This window comes from Enoplosus armatus, chromosome 3 (assembly GCF_043641665.1).
Source record: "Enoplosus armatus isolate fEnoArm2 chromosome 3, fEnoArm2.hap1, whole genome shotgun sequence".
NCBI classification, from domain to species: domain Eukaryota; kingdom Metazoa; phylum Chordata; class Actinopteri; order Centrarchiformes; family Enoplosidae; genus Enoplosus; species Enoplosus armatus.
The window spans coordinates 1,150,414-1,169,281 of record NC_092182.1 but is presented as its reverse complement, the minus strand read 5'-3'; the positions used below and the strand labels follow the sequence as shown (position 1 = coordinate 1,169,281).

General features: G+C 47.8%; 3 protein-coding genes across 3 annotated transcripts; 2 read left to right on the top strand and 1 right to left on the bottom strand.

The window, feature by feature from the left end:
* The first annotated feature begins 474 nt into the window (after positions 1-474).
* Positions 475-4,559, top strand: ap5b1 (adaptor related protein complex 5 subunit beta 1). The gene is made up of 3 exons (XM_070902501.1): positions 475-651; positions 1,144-1,938; positions 2,473-4,559. The coding sequence occupies exons 1-3, from the start codon at positions 514-516 to the stop codon at positions 4,399-4,401; spliced, it is 2,862 nt and encodes a 953-aa protein (XP_070758602.1). The 5' UTR covers positions 475-513; the 3' UTR covers positions 4,402-4,559.
* A 734-nt stretch (positions 4,560-5,293) lies between these two features.
* c3h1orf50 (chromosome 3 C1orf50 homolog) lies at positions 5,294-7,971 on the bottom strand. Its single transcript, XM_070902502.1, has 5 exons — positions 7,858-7,971; positions 7,300-7,415; positions 7,101-7,187; positions 6,734-6,865; positions 5,294-6,033 (listed from the first exon to the last, which is right to left on the bottom strand). Exons 1-5 carry the CDS (start codon positions 7,904-7,906, stop codon positions 5,848-5,850), a joined length of 570 nt encoding a protein of 189 aa, XP_070758603.1. The 5' UTR covers positions 7,907-7,971; the 3' UTR covers positions 5,294-5,847.
* A 1,355-nt stretch (positions 7,972-9,326) lies between these two features.
* p3h1 (prolyl 3-hydroxylase 1) lies at positions 9,327-18,273 on the top strand. Its single transcript, XM_070902470.1, has 15 exons — positions 9,327-9,817; positions 11,073-11,225; positions 11,506-11,695; positions 11,774-11,905; positions 12,925-13,064; positions 14,273-14,362; positions 14,449-14,501; positions 14,652-14,779; positions 14,909-15,036; positions 15,719-15,814; positions 15,925-16,075; positions 16,575-16,692; positions 16,785-16,860; positions 16,945-17,085; positions 17,544-18,273. The coding sequence occupies exons 1-15, from the start codon at positions 9,359-9,361 to the stop codon at positions 18,039-18,041; spliced, it is 2,553 nt and encodes an 850-aa protein (XP_070758571.1). The 5' UTR covers positions 9,327-9,358; the 3' UTR covers positions 18,042-18,273.
* The last annotated feature ends 595 nt before the right edge of the window (positions 18,274-18,868 follow it).

Sequence of the window (18,868 nt, the reverse complement as noted above, 5' to 3'; positions counted from 1 at the left end):
ATTTTAGAGCTGGTTAAAACACACAAAACACATAAAAGAACTATTTCAATTTGAACGACGCGAACAAAATTGGCGCCTTAAAACGACTTCCTTGTTGATTTCTAGGCGGCGCATCTGATTGGTCACTTGATCCTTCTTCTGTTGTGAGAGAGACGATACGTTCTCACATGCGCCCTCTGTCGCACAAACTGTGTAATTACAATGTGTATATTAGGGTGGTCTTACTAAACTTGACGGAAAGTATGACTAAAGGAGGACGGTTGGATGAAGACGACGCCCCTGTTCCACACTCCGGAGCACCAGGAGGCGACAATGTGACGCTGTGAGCATTAAATGTGCACGTGACACAACACGGAAGTCGGTGGTGGGGGGGGCCCTGGATGCTGTGTGTCTACGAGGAGGAGAACTTCAGTGTCTCAGTTGAAAGCAACGGTTTTGCTGTGCGCAATGATTTTAGAAAGAGACACAGAGCCGACGATTTGCACGTCGCCGAGGTTTAGGGTTTGAGCGGTAATGGCGGCGAACTGGGCCGAGAGGATCTCTGCTTTCTCCCGCAGTCCGTCGCGCTTCCTCTCCGGGACAACGGCTGAGGCTTTCCTGGCTGAGTTGCTCCGTGAGCTCCGAGATGACAGAGCCAGTTACAGTGTCAAGGTAAAAAAAAAGAAATCTATGTAGCGTATTGTACCATAGGTTACTTCTGACATGCTTCATAAAGCTGTTACAATGCTTATCGACCGACAAATACATATCCGGTACGAAATACTGTACCGGGTATTACTTGTTTTAAAGAAGAGGTTATTCAAACACTAACCCTAGTCTAAACGTTGCCGATTTTATCCCTTGGAGATACCAATATCGAGAAAGTATGAGTTGTTATAAACCTTTCTTCGTGTGTAATCTATATGTCACATTCACGAACAACTTCCTTCGATGATGTTCTGTGTGTACAGCTGCCAACACTTAATTGGCAGATTTCTGAATGGAGTTTGGCATGTTTCACTCAGCTACTAAATATGTCTAAAAGCCAGGAAGGTGAGCTGAATCGATGAATCGGTTAATCAGACGTGTGTTTAATGTAATCCCTAGTGTTTCTGGTCCTTAGTGTTGTGGACATTAATAATTCTTACATTTCACCCACCCCAGGTCCTCCTGTTGTCCCCGCTATGCGAGCACCCGACTCTGCTGTGTCCCCCCGACTCAGTGGGTGAGGAGACAGCCCTGGAGCTGATGTCAGTGTTTGCCCAGTGTCCTCCCAAGTCTGCCCAGTTCCGTTGTCACCTCCTCCTGGCCCTCACCTCTGTGCTAGTCTGCACGTCCTGCGTGAGCAGCCGTTCCCGCGCATCTCAGGACTTCCTCGACCTGCTCCTTCAGCTAGCCCAGGACACCAGTGACCTACACGCCGACGGTGCTCTTCGTTCTTTACGGGCCACGGCTTGCGACTGCCTGCGGGAGCTGGAGGCCTGCTCTCCGGGCCTTCTCTCCCAGCGCCTCGAGCTCTTCGGTGGCCTCCGGCAGCGAGAAACCTCCCGGCTCCACCAGGCCTACGCAGGACTCCATGCTTTGGTGTTAAGAAACGCTGTGTTTCAGCTCACCCAGGAAAAAGGAGCTGGCGCTGAGCATCTTAAGGCTCTTCTGGGAGGAAATACATCTGTTGCATGGGAAGCACAGCAGGAGTCAGACCTGATGAATAACAAAGACTCGGCCGTGCTGTCCTCTCTCATCCTGGGACCCATGGGCACAGTGCCAACCCTCCAGACTGGGCCCGATTGTAAGGAGTTGCGCTCAGTCCTGTCCTCCCTCCTGGAGGAGTCCTACCTCCTCACCCCTCTGTGTCAGGCTGCACTGCTCCATCGACTGACGGAGGTGGTTGCCATGGTGCCTGGTGTCCCTCCAGCCGTATTCAGGTCTCAGCTGCTGCGACTGCTGGGCACGAGCGAGGTGTGTGTCTAGAAAAGATCGTGCAGATTTCTCACTCGCTCGCTTGCTATTTAAAAAAATATGTTTTCCCACTTATCTCTGGTAGCATTTAGATTTCTGCCTCCGCTCTACTGCAGTGGAGGTGAATGGAATTTAGTTGGTGGTGCTCACAGCACTGAAAACATGTCTGTCTGCTAAGTATAAAAGAAATGATCTTTTAGAGATGCTTTTAGGCAGATTGATTTGTTGTCTTTGGACAGAGCCAGGCTAGCTGTGCCCCCCCCTGCCCCCTTCCAAGTCTTTATGCTAAGCTAAGCTAACCGGCTGCTGCCTCCAGCTTCATATTTAGTATCGATTTTCTCATCTTACTCTCTGCAAGAAAACAAATAATAATGTTTCCCAAAATGCAGAACTGTTGATGTAAAGCCCCTATGTGTACTTTGTTGCCCCCCCCCCTTCCAGCAACATTTTTTTTATTATCAAATAGAAAGTCTACACATAGCAGCTGTAAGTTAATGTTTATGGTTTTGACTCGGTAGACCTTTGTTCACCCAGGTTTGCCTCCTTCACACCACCCTGCTGATGAAGAGTGCGTTCACTGACAGCCTGTTCAGCGCGGAAGACGAAGCTTTCGTCCTCAAGCGGCTGGTGGTGCTCTCCCAGCACCCGCTGCTGAGCACACCCGAGAAGCTCTTCTATGTGGCCTGTATCCTGCACTTTCCTGAGAACCGGCCAATCGGCTGTGGCGACGGCGACGAGACCCTCCCCGTGCTGCTGACTCCGCGGCTAGCCTCGGCCCTGGTGCCCACCGTGTTCAACGACAGCACCACCATGCTGGCCCGCCTCAACCTGCTGTCTCTGGTCTACCTGGAGGAGGGGGAGGGGGAGGAGGGCAGGGGGCTGGCCTACCTCTTCGAACACCTCGTCTCGCTGCTCCACGTTGTGGAACACGGAGGCAGCCGAGAGATTGTTGTTACCTTTTTCAGAGCCGCCTTCCTCTTCCTTTTCTACTTCTGCCACGTGGAGCGCTACTCCAGCAGTCTGATGGAGAAGCTGTGTAAGCTCTACCTCCGCCACACCCACCTGGCCCCACACCTCATCAACCTGGCCGACCAGACCCAGGACAAGCTCACTGAGTCCAACTGGGCTGTAGGGCTCCTGAAGGCCCTCCAGGGAGTCATCACCGAGGCCCCGCTCGCCCAGCTCACCTTACAGGACCTCAGCTGGCACCTCAAGACGCTGGCTCGAGTGGCGGAGGAAGGAGAAATCCCCCAGCACAGCACCCTGGGCTTCCTGTCCAGCGCCATCACGCCGTCTTCGTACTCTCTGTGCGTGAGCGGTGACTGGCGTCTGGGGAACAGCCTGCTGGGGGTGTGCCGCCGCCTCCTCGTCCACCCCAGCCTGGACTCGCTGCTCACCCCCCTGGCCGGCATCCTGCAACATCTCGCCTGCCGCTACGGAGACACGGACACCCAGGACCACGCCCGCCTCTACTTCACCCTGCTGACCACGCTGTCCAGAGAGAAGCTGGCCGGGGTGCTGGCGCAGGGTTCGACCGACGGAGGGCGGCAGGTCAAGAAGCGATCGCTGTCCTGCATCATGGCTGAGGGCGAGGGGCTGACGAGCGTGCTAACCATTCACCAGACGGACAAAGCCGTATTCCGGCTGGTCGAGGCCCATTCTGAGCCTCGAGGACAAACTGATGAAGAAAGTAACCAGAGTGAGACGGAGAGCTGCCCAGGAGAGGTGAGCGCAGCGCTGGAGGCCTACAGAGCTCAGTTCGACGACCCCCGCTTTGCCTCAGAAATCACCTTAAACTATCAGCTGACTCATAGTGAAGCTGTTGACTCGCGCTTTGATCAGCTCTTCAGCATCCACCTCCACTTCAACCTCACAGACGACCACTACGAAGAACTGAGCGACATCAGTGTCCCGTGTCTGTTCAGAGAGAGGCCGTCGCCCAAGGTGAGGCTGAGACTGAAGCCCCGGCGGCCCTACCCCACCACCCTCCGTGCCAGCGCCATCTTCACCACCCAGGACGGACTCTCCTGGCTCACCGCCCTGCCAGACGTCCAGGTGGCTTTCCAGCAGGCCTTCATGCCTGCGCCCGCTCCCCCGGCCTGGGGACGAGGCGGCAAGCTGAGCTTGTTCGAGGGCTTGTGGGACGAAGTCAGCTCAGAGAGCGGACAGAAGGACCCGGCGGACTGTGCCACCAGCCTGTTCTGCTGCCAGCTGAAGGAGGCAGCTCTCATCGGCTTGGTGGAGAAACACTTCCTCCCCTACCTTACATCAGACCTGTCCGACGACGAGCAAGAGTTCAAAGTGCTTCTCTTCCTCCCGCCACGGTCTCACGCGCTGCTGAAGATCAGGTCGGAGGAAGACGCTGTGCACTTCGACATCGCCACAGACAACTGGCAACTTCTGCCTCACATAAGTTCTTATCTACTGACGATCACGTCCCCACAGACAGACACTCACAGCTGACTGTGAGGCACCTTTTAATTAAAAAAAAAAAGAAAGAAAAAAAAAAGAAGCTGACTTTTAACAAAATCACATTTTTGTCAGCACTTTAATTGCACTTACAATTACATTGCTGAAGACAGTTGATTTAAAATAAAGTTATTGCACTTTAATTTTCTTGACCTGAAATTAAACAAATGTGTCAAATCAAGTATTTTGTCATTTATTTTCCGCATACTTATTGGCTACAGTCTAGAAATAAAAGACAAAATGCACCGTTTACTTGAGTTGCAAAGGATCTCCGCGCCCAACACAAGTAGTATCTCCCTCCTACAAGAAAATAAGGCTTCATGAACAAAATGGCATGTGGACTGTAGGACACATTAAAGGCACCCTGTGAAGTGTTCTGAACACTTGTGGTGCTCTGCAGCAATGCTTTTATCAGCGGCCCAAGAAGAAGAAGAAGACTCTTTTCATGTTTGTTGAGCCTCTACGATAGAGAGAAACGCTGATATCCCTGAGATGAATATGTTGGAAAGATGACCAAACTAAACGTGGGTGAAGCAGGTTTGGTAAAGGCTAATAGAGTGTTGCCCGGATGATGTGTGTTTGTAGGCAAACCCGGAAGTTAGCATCGCCCTGGTTCCCTCGACTAAAAGCCAACGGGATTGATCCATGGGATTTTGGATTATTGCAGAAAATAAACAAACAAACGTTTATGATACTCATGTTTTGTTCAGCAAGATAATCTTCACTCATGAACACCACTTTTATGATTTTTGAAGCGTAAATGGAATCGCCAGAAGTAAAAAAGCTAACGTTAGGCTATAAAAGAACTCCAGCATGACTTCAACGTCACCACCGCTGAGCTTCACTTTGAAGAGAATATAGATAGATATAGATATATAGACAGATAGATATAGAGTTTAAACACAGCAAGGCTGTAAAGGCGGACTGGTGAGTAGATGACTTTCCGTGTTCGGCATGAAGACGTTAATAACAACCTCTGTAGTCTCATTTAGCCACTTGTTAGCGACCGCCTTTTTTAAGACACGTAAAAGCTTCAAAATTCACGAGTGGGGGGTATCTACTGACACATTTTATGTTGTACCATCTTAAGCTTGTTAACCACAGACCTTATTTCAGGTATCTAACCAAAAACCCATCGACTTCCAGACGAGGGGACCGTAAGTGTCAAAAAATGACTAATTTCCGGATTTTAGGACTCATTCCTGCAGCACTCTATAAGCAACATTTTCAAACTTTATTTGGTGACAGTGTCCATAAACAGGCTCCTAGAGTGATTGACGTGTGTGCAAACAAAAACATGTAGTAATGCATTATGCACTGAAGTCATCAAAACCCTGTGTGACTTGGCATTTATCAGCGTTTCCAATCCATGTATGGATTTCTGTCAGTTCAAACGGTCCATTAAGACTATAGTCGTGTCCTTCTTGAAACTCCAGTCCTTCATTCGGGGAGGCCCTTGAAGTTGGGTCCCGTGTACGGCGGTAAGGCCGTCTGCTGGCTGAGAAGTTTGTCCATGATGGCGATCTCCGAGTCCCTCTTCTCCACCTCGTCTATGGGGGTCCAGGACATGTCGTGTTGAAGTTTGAATGCACCGACAAACAGGTGAGGACAACTTGGACCCCATTCCTTCAGAGGACAGGACAAAAGAGGTATGCTATGGTGAGATGTGCAGCACTTTTTACCTTCTATAATATACAAACAGGAGATGAAATTATTTGTTGATAAGTCTATTGGCAGAAAATTAATCGGCAACTTTTTTGATAATCATTTTTCAATAAAACAAATGGAATTAGTTTCTGAATTTTGAGGATTTTCTTTTAGTTTTCCATGTTTCCAACTTATGAAACGTTTAAAAGAGTCGGCATTCTGGGTTTCGCTCTGGAGAAACGTCACCTGTTCTTCTCTGGTACATTAGACAGTTTATTCAGCTCCGTGTCGAGGTTACAAAATTCCCTGACATTCCATAAATTCCATGACCACTAGGAAAACCTGTCTGTACCTGCCAAACACGTGTAGCTAGAGCCGCAACCAGTCAAATCCACCTGAACTGCCTGAGTTTTGGCCCGCCTGCTCTATCAGCTCCCTCCTGAGTTAACATGAACTTTGTCTCTCACACACACACACACACACACACACACACAAACGCTTGCAGTTGTTTGGTTGGGGCATTCGTGTGTTATCATCTGTGTGAGGAATCTCCCTGAGGGGATGTTGAGTAACAGGTGCTGTGCAGGCCTTGTGTAACACCTGTGTCCATACAGGGTGATGTAACATTAAAAAGGCAGCCGGTGTAATATCAGTGTCTATCGGTATTGCGCCGCCCAACCTTAGGAGAGATGATGGAGAAGTATTTCTGTCCAGACGGCCGCTGGTAGAGGTAATACATGTTGCCTGGTTTTTTCACAATGTTACAGGCAGCGTGGTGGAGGTCAGCATCTCTTTTAGCCTCTTCTAAAACCTAAAAGAGAGAGAGAGAAGAAAAGTGTGTGTGATGGACTGACAGCATGTCTCAGCTTCTTTTGGTATCTGACATACTCAAATACCAACATTTCTTTAAACCACTGTCCCCTTTCAAAATTGGCTGTTATTGCACAGTAACGTCAGCATGCAAAGGCTAGTCAGATCTGAGCACTACCCAAGAGGAATTTTAGCTTGCAGTATGATCACATGACCACTCTAGGATCTGGTCTTACCTTTCTCGCCTGCTCCTGCAGGTATCTGATCTGGTCGGCGATGACCGTCAGTTTGTTGCAAGCGTTGGCTTTAATGAATTCATCTCCCTAAAAGCAAAGTCAAAATATTTTCAGGACTGTTACAGCCATACGCACCAAAGAGCTGGTTGTTGTGTGGAACTCGCTGGCCTGAATCTATTAAATACAGTTAAGTCCACACCTTCTGTACTTGTCCTGCCAGGGCCACCAGGTCCATGGGGTCTCCCACTCTGTTGGTCTGGTAGGAACTGACCAGTTCCAGCCCGCTGGGGGCGCTGCTGCTCTCAACCAGAGTCACTGATAAAAACAACCCATGCAGAGTTACATCACAGTTATATCATGTCAGGAGGACTGTTACTGCTAATGCTAATGCTAACAACTACTGTATCACTGACACTGAAATTACTACGACGGCTGTTACCGCTGTCACCACCACCGAAGCTACTGTACTACCACACATGAACAGTAATTATACACGACTGTAATGATATACTTTTTTTCTTTTACTACTTAAGTCATGACGTATTCTACCGTTTATTACGGAATTAGTAACGTTACGGTTGTACAGCGTTAGTCGTTCAACCAAGTGACCACTTGTGTAACGTTACGACACTGGTTTACTGCGCGCAGGGCTTGATGTAGCTAATATATATATATCCATAAAAACACTGACGGTGTGCTTCGGAGAAAGGTTTGACATGAGGCTTTTACCTTCCCAGCAGTAAATGCGTTAGCTTACCTGTGGTGGTTCTGTCGGGCTGGCTGGGGAGGCTGACCGTCCTGTCCATGTTCTCTTCTTTCACCTTTTGCCACAAGCTCCTCTCTCTCTCTAAGGGTTTTGTTAAATATAGTCTCCTTGCCCACCTGCCGGTTTTGTAACCAGCTAATATTCAACCAAAAATACCGGAGGCTTCACGGGGTCCTACATCTCCGCCCCATTTTTCCCCTCAATGGTACTCCTGACGTGTGCCTGAGATTTAAAATAAAACACGTTGTTGAGGCTTATTTATTAGTACACATGTATATTTTCAGAATTGCAATTTTCACCCCCACTGGTATTAAACAATTGCGTTATTAAATCCTCGAACGATCCTATGGTATATTCATTATATTATTCTAATTATCACTTGGATTTGTGTTCAGGCACGTCAAAAAAAACAAAAAAAACAGCCCAACCTCGCCACAGAACATTAACAAGAGAAGATATGTCACAGTTGAGAAACCGAACACACCGCCACGTCAGGCAGAAGCTGAGCCACATCTTTCACAAAAACAGCTTTCCTCCATGATCCATCACGTGCGCACTTACACAAGTTTTGTTCCTGACAAACGTGATTTTTTTATTTTTTTTTATTTGTGGAGGACAAAAGTGAGGCTGCTTAATATAGTTCCACTCTGAGTTAAATACAAATGCCCACTGTCCCTATTATGAGAAAATGTGTTATAACGTTGTTCTTATTCATAAGATACTTCCAATATAACATGCACGCTTATCTTATCTTAATAAACTTTACTACTATTTACTACAAGACTACTACTATAAGAACTTTTCTTATTCTAAATGTTATCATGTCACCACCTGATTCGGTGAAGTTTGTTTGGTATTAATACGCATTGGTATGATCTTCTGACTATGTCACTATATAGTCTGATGAGTGTGAAAAGTATTTGAGATGATTGTTATAACAAGACAAGCATGTCTTATAAGACTTATTTTCCTTGTTTATTTGTCTAAATAATCAAATACGTTTTATATGTGAGGCTTGTTTTGTTTTTTTTGGCGTTTCAATTTGTTTAGTGCCTTCTCTGTTCAAGTTTTGTCATTAATGACCCTCCATACATTCCCTTAAAGGAAGTCATGTTGCCTGGACTGATGTACACATCTGACAGTATTGCAATAGTATTGTAGTACAGTACAGTACAGTGTGTTCTAAAAAAAAATATGGCCAGTCCTAACTTCTGTTGCCTGTTCCTTGCACACTGCAGGACCACAGCGGGACCGCCCTATACGGTAGGTTGTTATTATGATGATATCTCCATGTGTATGTGGGGGGTGAGGGTGCAGACGGGAGGGGGGTGGGTGTTACCAAGGGGGCTCAACTGTTCAAACCCCACCTCCAGACAAGTTACCGTCGGAGGAAGAAGTTTACATCTCCTCTCTCTCTCTCTCTGCCGGTCCGGCCTCTGTAGTCCCGGTCCAGACGCCCGCCCCGCTGCGGAGCCCCGACAAGTTTAGCATCATGGAGCTCCGTTACGCGCTGATATCTTTGCTTATTATTCCACTGTGCACCTCGGACACTAGCCTGGGCAGCCACTTCGTCTTGGAGCCCGTCGACTACCTCTTCGACACGGCGGTGGAAGCCTACTATAAGGGGGACTGGCTGTCGGTTATCCTGAACATGGAGAAGGCGCTCAGGAACAAAGCCACGGTCCGCAGTGTGAAGGCTCAGTGCCGGCTGAGCTGCGCCAACCAGACCGCTTTCGGCGATCGTCTGGCCGGCTTGGGAGTCCCCATACCGGGGGCCGGGGCCGTGGAGGACCTGGGATTCTTCCAGAAAATCCTGAAACGGGCGGACTGCGTGAACTCCTGCGAAACCGACAAACTGGGCTCACCAACTCTGCACCAGGTCACCGAGGAAGTGGAGCTGGAGTTCACCAAGAGGACCCCGTACAACTACCTGCAAGTCGCGTATTTCAAGGTATAAACGTACGGGGGGGGGGGGGGGGGGCTGTCTCAGTGCAAAAGGCATCACACATCACGCACACCGTTTGATTTCAGAGCAACTTCACACTGAAACACGCAGCAAAGTGGGAAACTTGCCACAGGTTTCAGTTGTAATCTCATTCAAGCTGGTGAGGAGTTAGATACTGTAAATGCCCCCCCCCCCCCCTCCAAAAAAACTCAGACAGCCATGCCACGTCTTAAGGTGGAGTCAGCTTCTGTGGAGTCTGACGTCAGGACGTCGATTTTTTGGGGGATCCAGCGGTTTCGTATACGTGCTGCTTTAAAATGCTCCCGAGAAACTCAGACTTCCCAAAGTCAAATAGCTGAAAGATCAGTGGCTCCCAACCTGGGGGTCCCGACCCCCATCAGGGTTCACCAAAGCTCCTCGGGGGCATGTATATTATATAAAATATAATATTCATGCGTTTAATTCATTTCTGTGAAGAAGACAACTAAAGTTAAGGGTTATTTTAAAAGTTTCTACCTTATTTTGTCCGTCATGAAAGGCTTCCAGGCTGCTTGGACTATTAGAACGTGTGTGCGATAGTGAAATGAAAAGAAAATCATAACACGGACACAGAATTGTGTTCCCTAAAATATAAGGAGAAATCGTCTGATGCGTTGCAATATATCCACAGGAAATAGCCGTTTATACAAATTTGTAGTTTTACACAAAGTTCCTGCAGGTGTTAAGTTCACTATTGTTTTTTTTATGCAATGAATATAATGAAATATACATAAAGATATTTCAAAAGAGGCAGGCTACCATAATTGTATGTGGGTGGGGGTCGTCAGTGTATATACAATGGTAAAATAGGGGTCCCTTAAGAAAAAGGCTGGGAACCACTCAGCTAAATCATTCTTTCATGGCACATTTGAGTGGCTGTAAAGACAGACAGTCGATATGATGCACAAGGACGCTTTTCATGTTCTCTTGGATTGTTATGTTGTGTGTATCAGATATACTACTCTCGGGACGAACCTTGAAAGCAGCAACATATTTTTGATTTTAATTAAAGGCCACTAAGAGACAGACGGGAAGTTCATCTTTATATATATATATATATATATATATATATATCGTCATTGTCTAGTGTTCATTAAAAAGTATATTTTCTAAGGGGGACCCCCCTGACCCTGATTATCACACCTCCAGTCAGAGAAGATGAGCTGAACCCCCTGTGTGTGTGTGTGTGTGTGTGTGTGTGTGTGTGTTTGTTCTTCTTCAGATCAATAAGCTGGACAAGGCCGTGGCAGCTGCCAACACATTCTTCCTGGCCAACCCGGATCACATGGAGATGAAACAGAACCTGGAGTACTACAGGATGATGGCGGGAGTACAGGAAGAGGACTTCAAAGATTTGGAGGCCAGGACACATATGGTGAGGGCAAACGTTCTCCTCTGGCATTTCTGTCCCTCTCAGCCCTTAGGCTAGTCTTTGGCGGGAGGGGGCGGGGGGAGCTTCCAAATCTTTTTTGGCCTGCAGGGATGACGGCTGTTAAAAGCACACAAGCCGTTTTTTGAGAAGCTTGCGTGCTGCACTTTGCTATCACTGCTGTGACACTCACTAACATGTCAAGGGGTCTCAAGTCTAATACCGGGGGGGGGGGGTGGCCCTCCGCGATGGTGACTATAGGATGCCCTCTCGCTTGTCTCCTCAGGCCGAGTTCCTGCTGGGGAAGAGTTACTACAGCGACGACTCGTTCGGCCTGGCGGCTGAACACTTCGAGGTGGCCGTGGACGAGTACGTCGCCGCCGATAAGGAGTGCAGGGTGCTGTGCGAGGGGGCCTACGACTACGACGGATACAACTACATGGAGTACAGCGCCGACCTGTTCCAGACCATGACGGGTGAGTCGGCCCGTCCGCGCAGAGAGCGTTGGTGACCACGGCCTTTGTGTTAAACGTGTGTGTGTGTGTGTGTTTCAGACCACTACATGCAGGTGCTGAAGTGTAAGCAGCACTGCGCAGTGGAGTTGGCCTCAACCGCCGGCAGAAGCAAGCCCTTTGAGGACTTCCTGCCCTCACATTTCAACTACCTGCAGTTCTCCTACTACAACAGTGAGTGTCACAGCCCTCTCTCTCACGTCAGTGCCCTTTCACTGGAATGGAAGTGGGATTGAAGATGACTTCCCTGTCGACTTTCCGCTGCGTTTCCTTTATTGTATTGACCAGAAATGGCCGAGGAAGGCTCTCAAGGACGAGATGTCACTGTGTTCGCAATCTGGCCTTCATCAGTGATGCCTCTTAGATAGCAAACACACATAGGTGACACCTGTGCTATTAAGGTGATGGTCTTAAAATGTTGATTTGATATTTTGTGAAAGTTTTAACTTCTTAAATAGAGCGCTGCAGGGGACGACGTGTTTTTGTAGGCCAACCCTGAAGTTAGCGTCGCCCCTGGTTCCCCTCCACTAAAAGCCAATGGGATTGTTCCATGGGATTTTGGATTATTGCAGAAAATAAGCTCTGTGGCAAAACAAAAGTTTATGATACTCACACGTTTTCTTCGGCAAGATAATCTTCACTAATGAACACCACTTTTGTGAGTTTTGAAGCGTAAATGGAATCGCCAGAAGTAAAAAGCTAACGTTAGGCTATAAAGGAACTACAGCACCTTCACTTTGAAGAGAATATAGATAAATATAGATATATAGACAGATAGATATGGAGTGTAACCACAACGAGGTCTGCAAAGGCGGACCAGTGAGTAGATGACTTGCCGTGTTTAGCCGCTTGTTAGCAACCGCCTTTTTTAAGACACGTAAAAGCTTCAAAATTCACGAGTGGGGGGTATCTACTGACGTATTTTATGTCGTAGAACAAAATGAAAAAGACACAGACCTTATTACAGGCATCTAACCAAAAAACCCCATTGACTTCCAGACGAGGGGACAGGAAGTGTAAAAATGCTGACTCATTTCCGGGTTTGAGGACTCATTCCTGCAGCAGTCTGTTGATGGGAACAGCTGGGCGATTCCTCTAGAGAGGAGTCACCACTCTGTTGGTCTTGTTGAACTATAAACCCGAACTTTTTGCAGAAAGTAGCTCACCCTCCCGCTTCCGTCCCCTCCCTCCAGGTGAGAAGTATGAGCAGGCCATAGAGTGTGCCAAGACCTTCCTGTTGTTCCACCCTGACGACGAGGTGATGAACCAGAACCTGGCTTATTATTCTGCCGTGCTGGGCGAGGACAAGGCAGGATCCATATCAGCCAGACAGGTACAGGTGCAGTCACTTCCAGCCGTGTGTTATCTTAATCCACAGCGGTCAGCAGTAAGTCAGCCCGCACACGTGGTGAGAGAAAAATGGCCTCCTTTAGCACTCAAGGGCACAAAGGAGACATAAAAAAAAAAAAAAAGCCCTGATGGTAATTTAAAGCACATAAACTGCTTGTTAAAGAAGAGATAAGTATGACTTTTTACTGCCCCGTGCTCTAAATGTATATATTATACCATATTTATGTTATGGTTAATAGGGTTGCTGATCAATACTAATGACTAAGTGATTATTTCCCGGAACTCACTTTCCGGCTCAGTTCTGGAATAGAAACACTCCCCTCAAACTATGTGGGTGCTGTTTCCTGCATTTACGTGCATTTATAGCTACTGGTTATTGTGCTCTCCTGCTTTAAAACGTGTTGTTTCATTTGTAGAGACTGATAAGTCAGAATATCAACCCTCGTTGTCTTTATATTGTTTGTGGCGCGAGGCTTCTCCTCTGTAATTCCCTCATGCACATTTTTCACGGCAGACATTTTGACATGTCACAGTAAGCGCAGGCGGAAACAATGGAATGAAATGATGGCTGGTGGTCCTGGTACTGATCATGCCGGCTTACTGGGGCACTTGAATGGACCAGAGTCATCACTAGTGCTATTGGCATTAGTAACACCTGTGCTTATACTGCTATGACAAGTCAACTGCCTTGCTGTTTGAAGGTGCTATTGCGGGGCGCCTTTTGTTGTTGTCATCACCCATTTCTCTCTCAACTTGTTTCCTGTCATCTATCAAATAATAATAATGTTCCCCCCCAAAAAAACCTGCTGACACTGGCGGAGTCCGCCTTTCCCACATTGGACTCAAATTGCGTACCCACGCAACGACGCATGCATGTACTGCAATTTACTGTACCTTAGACAGGGTACAGCACCAAAAAATATGACACCAGTAAGAGAGAAGGGCAATTTATGTGGAGCCTGAGAGGCAAAGGCCAGGGCAGATAGGCAACGGATTGTTATTTCAGCGTAACATCATTTGTCTCTGTTCTGTTGAGGCCTCTGAGGTGCAATGTAAAGTTGATGCAGGGGTTCTGCTGGCCACCAGTAGAGGTCGCTCAAAAAATGCCCCCCCCCCCTTTAATGTCACCGTTTTCTGCGCTCGAACGTTTAACCGAACCTGGTGTCCTCTCGCTTTTTTTCTGGCCTCCAGGTGGTGAAACTGTACATTCAGCAGTCCATACTGGAAAAAGAGCTGCTCTACTTTGGATACGAAGCCTTCGGAATCACCTTTGTCGATCCAGTGAGTGAATAAATCGTTGTCCGTCGAATTCGGCTCATGCGATGCAGTGGTCTCACGCAGGGTGGGTGTGTTTGGCTTGTGTTCAGGACACGTGGACCCCTGAAGACGTCATGCCGAAGAAACTGAGAGACAAGCAGAAGTAAGATTGAAGACCCGGCCGCACGCGCAGAATGTATATACCGTTAAAGGGGTGTTACAGCCTCTGTCATGTGACCTGCCTGTGTGTGTGTGTGTGTGTGTGTGTGTGTGTATGTGTGTGTGTGTGTGTGTGTGTGTGTGCGCGCCTCAGAGCCGACAGAGAGACTGCAGCGAGGATCACAGAGGAAATAGGCAACCTGATGAAGGAGATTGAGACTCTGGTTGAGGAGAAGAAGAAGGATTCTTCCGATGTGGCCAGCATGATAGCACCGCAGGAAGGTAAAACATCCCCCCCACCCCCCCCCCACCCAGAGCTGCTGATGTAAACAAAGCTACAATGTACAACTACAGTGTTTGACAGTCCAACGTGTTACCCTCCCCCTTGATCCTGTGACCTTCCTCCTCGAGATGGCACTCTGCTGTATGATGACGTCAAGCTGACCATGACGTCCAAGCAGCTGAACGGCTCGGAGCGGGTGCTGCTGGACGGGGTGATCGGTGACGACGAGTGCAGGGAGCTGCAAAGCCTCTCCAATGTGAGTCTAAATCTAAAGAACTTATTCAATTCGTTTTTTATTTTTATCGGATCGCAGCAAAAGTCATCGCATGACACTTTACGTATAATATTATTACAGAGACCCAACAGTTCCCACCATCAGCAAGCAACAGGACGGACAGGATAATATATATACACAACACTGCGTTACTATTAAACCAAAAAACAGCACTGTAGTCCCCCATCAGGGGGCGCCAAAGCTCCACAGGGGTCATGTATTAATTTCTCTGAAGAAGACAACTAAAACAACTAGAGACAAGTATAAGGAGAAATCACCTGATGCGTTGCAATTTCCACAGGAAATAGTCGTTTACACAAATTTGTAGTTTCACACAGACTTCCTGCAGGTATTGAGTTCACTATTTGGGTCAATTGTGCAGTTAATTGTTGTGTGTTGTTATTGCTTTTTATGCAATGAATGTAATGCAATAAACATTAGATATTTCGCTACTTTTTCTCCTTGTTATGTGGGTGGGGGGGTTGTCAGTGTATATACCGTAGTAAAACGGGTCATCACATCAGTTGACTGAATGACCGCTTTGAAATGATAAGGTGTGCCGTCATTTCTTGATTTATTTCATGTCAGCTGGTGCCTGTTTGTATGTGTCAGCCCGTCACGTCAGAGAGTCGATGTTATGTGTGTGTGTGTGTGTGTTTCCCAGGCGGCTGCTCTGAAAGGTGACGGCTACAGGGGGCGCCCTTCCCCGCACTCCCCCAGCGAGATGTTCCAGGGAGTCACTGTCCTGAAGGCCGTGAAGGTCTGTAGTCCCGCCCGGACGCGGTTCCCACATCCCGACATTAATGCATCAGACGTTTCGTCCTCGCAGCCGCTGTTAAATGTTGAAATTTTTTTCCCCCTCTCCTGCAGCTGGGACAGGAGGGGAAGGTTCCACTGAAGAGCGCTCGTCTGTTCCTCGACCTCAGCGAGAAGGTGAGGAAGGTGTTGGAGTCCTACTTCCGCCTGGAAACGCCGCTCTACTTCTCCTACTCCCACCTGGTCTGCCGCTCCGCCATCGAGGGTGAGTAGCGCGCCCCCGTTTTTCTGTCCCCACGCTATCGACCGAACCAGTTCGGTCTTCGGATTCCAACTGGAGTCAAACTGAAAGGGTTTTCTCGGTGTTGGTGAAACCGTTTGTGTGTAAACAGTGACGGACAAACAAAAAGAAAAGAACATGAACACGACAAATCCCCCCCCCCCCAATGCGCCCCCACCGTCCCCAAACAAATAAAATGAAATTAAAAACAGGAGAAAGTGTACGTAAGTAATAACATCCATATTCTCAAAACACAGGTCTCCTGGATAACTGAATGTATACTTTAGATTATTCATTTTTCATCTCTGCCTTCTGTATGCTTTAATAATTCTACCCCCCCCCCCCAATGAGCCTCAGTGGCCGTTGCTATGGTTGCCATGGATGGGATCTGGATGCAGTGCTCCAGGCAGGTGATTGGTGGTGGTTGTGGGAATCACAGACCTTAACGTGTTGTACCTTGTCTCCGCAACTGTTGTCCCTTCAGAGAAGCAGGAGGACCGCGAGGACCTGAGCCACCCTGTCCACGTGGACAACTGTCTGCTGGTCTCCGAGCTGAACGAGTGCATAAAGGAACCTCCTGCATACACACACAGAGACTACAGGTGAGCACACACACACACACACACAGAAGTACAGTACAGGGTCTACCGTTCAACCAGACATAACATCCTGTCCCCCCCCCTCTGCCTTGCAGTGCCATCCTGTATCTGAACCAAGACTTTGAAGGAGGAGATTTCATCTTCACTGAGCTGGATGCTAAAACAGTCACGGTACTTGTCCCGACCCTCTTTCAACATGTGCTCTGCGTGTAAACAACAACGGCCGTGTCAAGCTCTGTCCTCTGTGATCTCCAGGCCGAGGTGCGTCCCCAGTGCGGCCGCATGGTCGGGTTCGGAGCGGGGAAGGAAAACCCCCACGGAGTCAGAGCCGTCACCAAGGGTCAGAGGTGTGCGGTGGCGCTGTGGTTCACCCAGGATCCTGCTCACGAGGAAAAGGTTTGGGACGATCTCCGTAGGCTGACATCAGTATAGCTAGGAGACCGCTCTGCAAGTTTAACATTAGCATGCAGTGTAATTATGTGCTGCACAAATATGTTGCAAAACTCTCCCCCAAATATCCAAATACCCAAAGTACTATACCAGTATTGAGTTAGGCAAAGCGTGAAGAATTGAATATGGAGTACCCTAATTTAAATCTAGATCTCCTAATGGACTTAATAATTCAACAATTGCCAAATTTGTTGCAATTGATAATTTTTTTCTTTACAATAATTCTTGTAAGAGAAGGCTTCGATCAAATCTAAATCTGGGGAGAGGAAAATAAAAAATAAAAGACCTCCTCTTGCTTTGCCAAAAAAGGTCAGGCTACCCTCCCCCTTTTTCTGACCCCAGAAAGTCCAAATTTAAAGTGTTGGTCCAGACTCTGGTTTTATTTTTGTCTTTCTGTCCCGTAGGAGAGAATCCAAGCTCAGGATATGCTGAAGATGTTTTCTACCCCCGTGAACGCAGAGTTCCTCCAAAAGGAGGCGACTGACACCTCCGAGCCCCAACGGACAACGCCAGAGCCTCCTGCTCAGGCCGACCAGGAAAAAGCCGCCGGCAAAGGAGCGGGCGGCGAGCCGGCGGAGCGGAAGCCGGACGCGCCGGCCGACAAAGCAGCGGCGAAACCGGTCAGCAAGACGACAACGGGCGCTAAAGCCAAAGCTCCCCCTAAAGCGAAGGCCAAAGCCGGAAATCAAGCAAAGGCCGAGACGGCAGACAAAGTCAAACCCGCCGCTAAAGAAGGTGGGAAACAGACGGTTAAAACACAAGCCAAGCAGGTTGACAAAAAGGGAAAAGCCAAACCGGCTGCAAAAAAGACAGTAAAAGTTGCCGCCAAGAAGGACTCCGAAAAAACGAAAGCTGACGCCACGCCGGCCTCAGACTCCCAGAGCGGCAGGGAGGAGCTGTGATCCAACAAGACTGTGTCGAGCTTCCACAGTGGTGGAAACGAAAGCGACGTTTTTTTTCTTCTGTCTTTTTAACGAAGCGGTTGTGGTGGAGGACGGTATTAATGTTCAAAAAGTCACAACCGAGCGACTGCTGTCAACACTCGAGTCACTGTAACCCTGCACAGATGGGACATGCTTTCATCTCAGTTTTCAGCTCTCTGTAGCGATTTTCTTTTATTTGTGATGTCATGTTGTGGAGTGTCGGGGGTGGGGGGTGGGGTGAGTGGGGGGTTACTGCCTCAAATCAGCCTGTGAATGAATTCAATAAAAGTGCCGTTTCTAAGTACGTGGCGAGTTTTCATGCAGATGCAGTACTCCGAGCCTGCACTGGGTGTCAGGACTGTCCCAGGTCCCAGGGTGTGCAGGTGTGCAGGCCTGCCCTGATTATCAGCTGTTGTCTCCGTGGACACTGCTGCTGGGGAGTCATTTCATTCAGAGTTTTGCTCTTAATGAGGGGGAATTCATTTTTTTTTTCAATTTCACTTCAATAGGCTTTATTGGCATTGACATTTCACATTGTGTTTCCAATGAATTAATAGAATAAAATAGGTAATGAATATAAAATGATACATATTCATATATGAGTAATCAAGTACAGTAGACGAGAAAATAAAAGAGATGTTAAAACATGATATTTGTAAGGATAAATAAATAATAACAAATATACACATATACATACCATAAAATAAAATATTCAAAATTAAATTAAATTAAAAAAATAAATAAAAAGATGGTGGCGGAGAGTAGAATATGGAGTATTTATGGATGTTTATTTCCCTCCGCTTGTC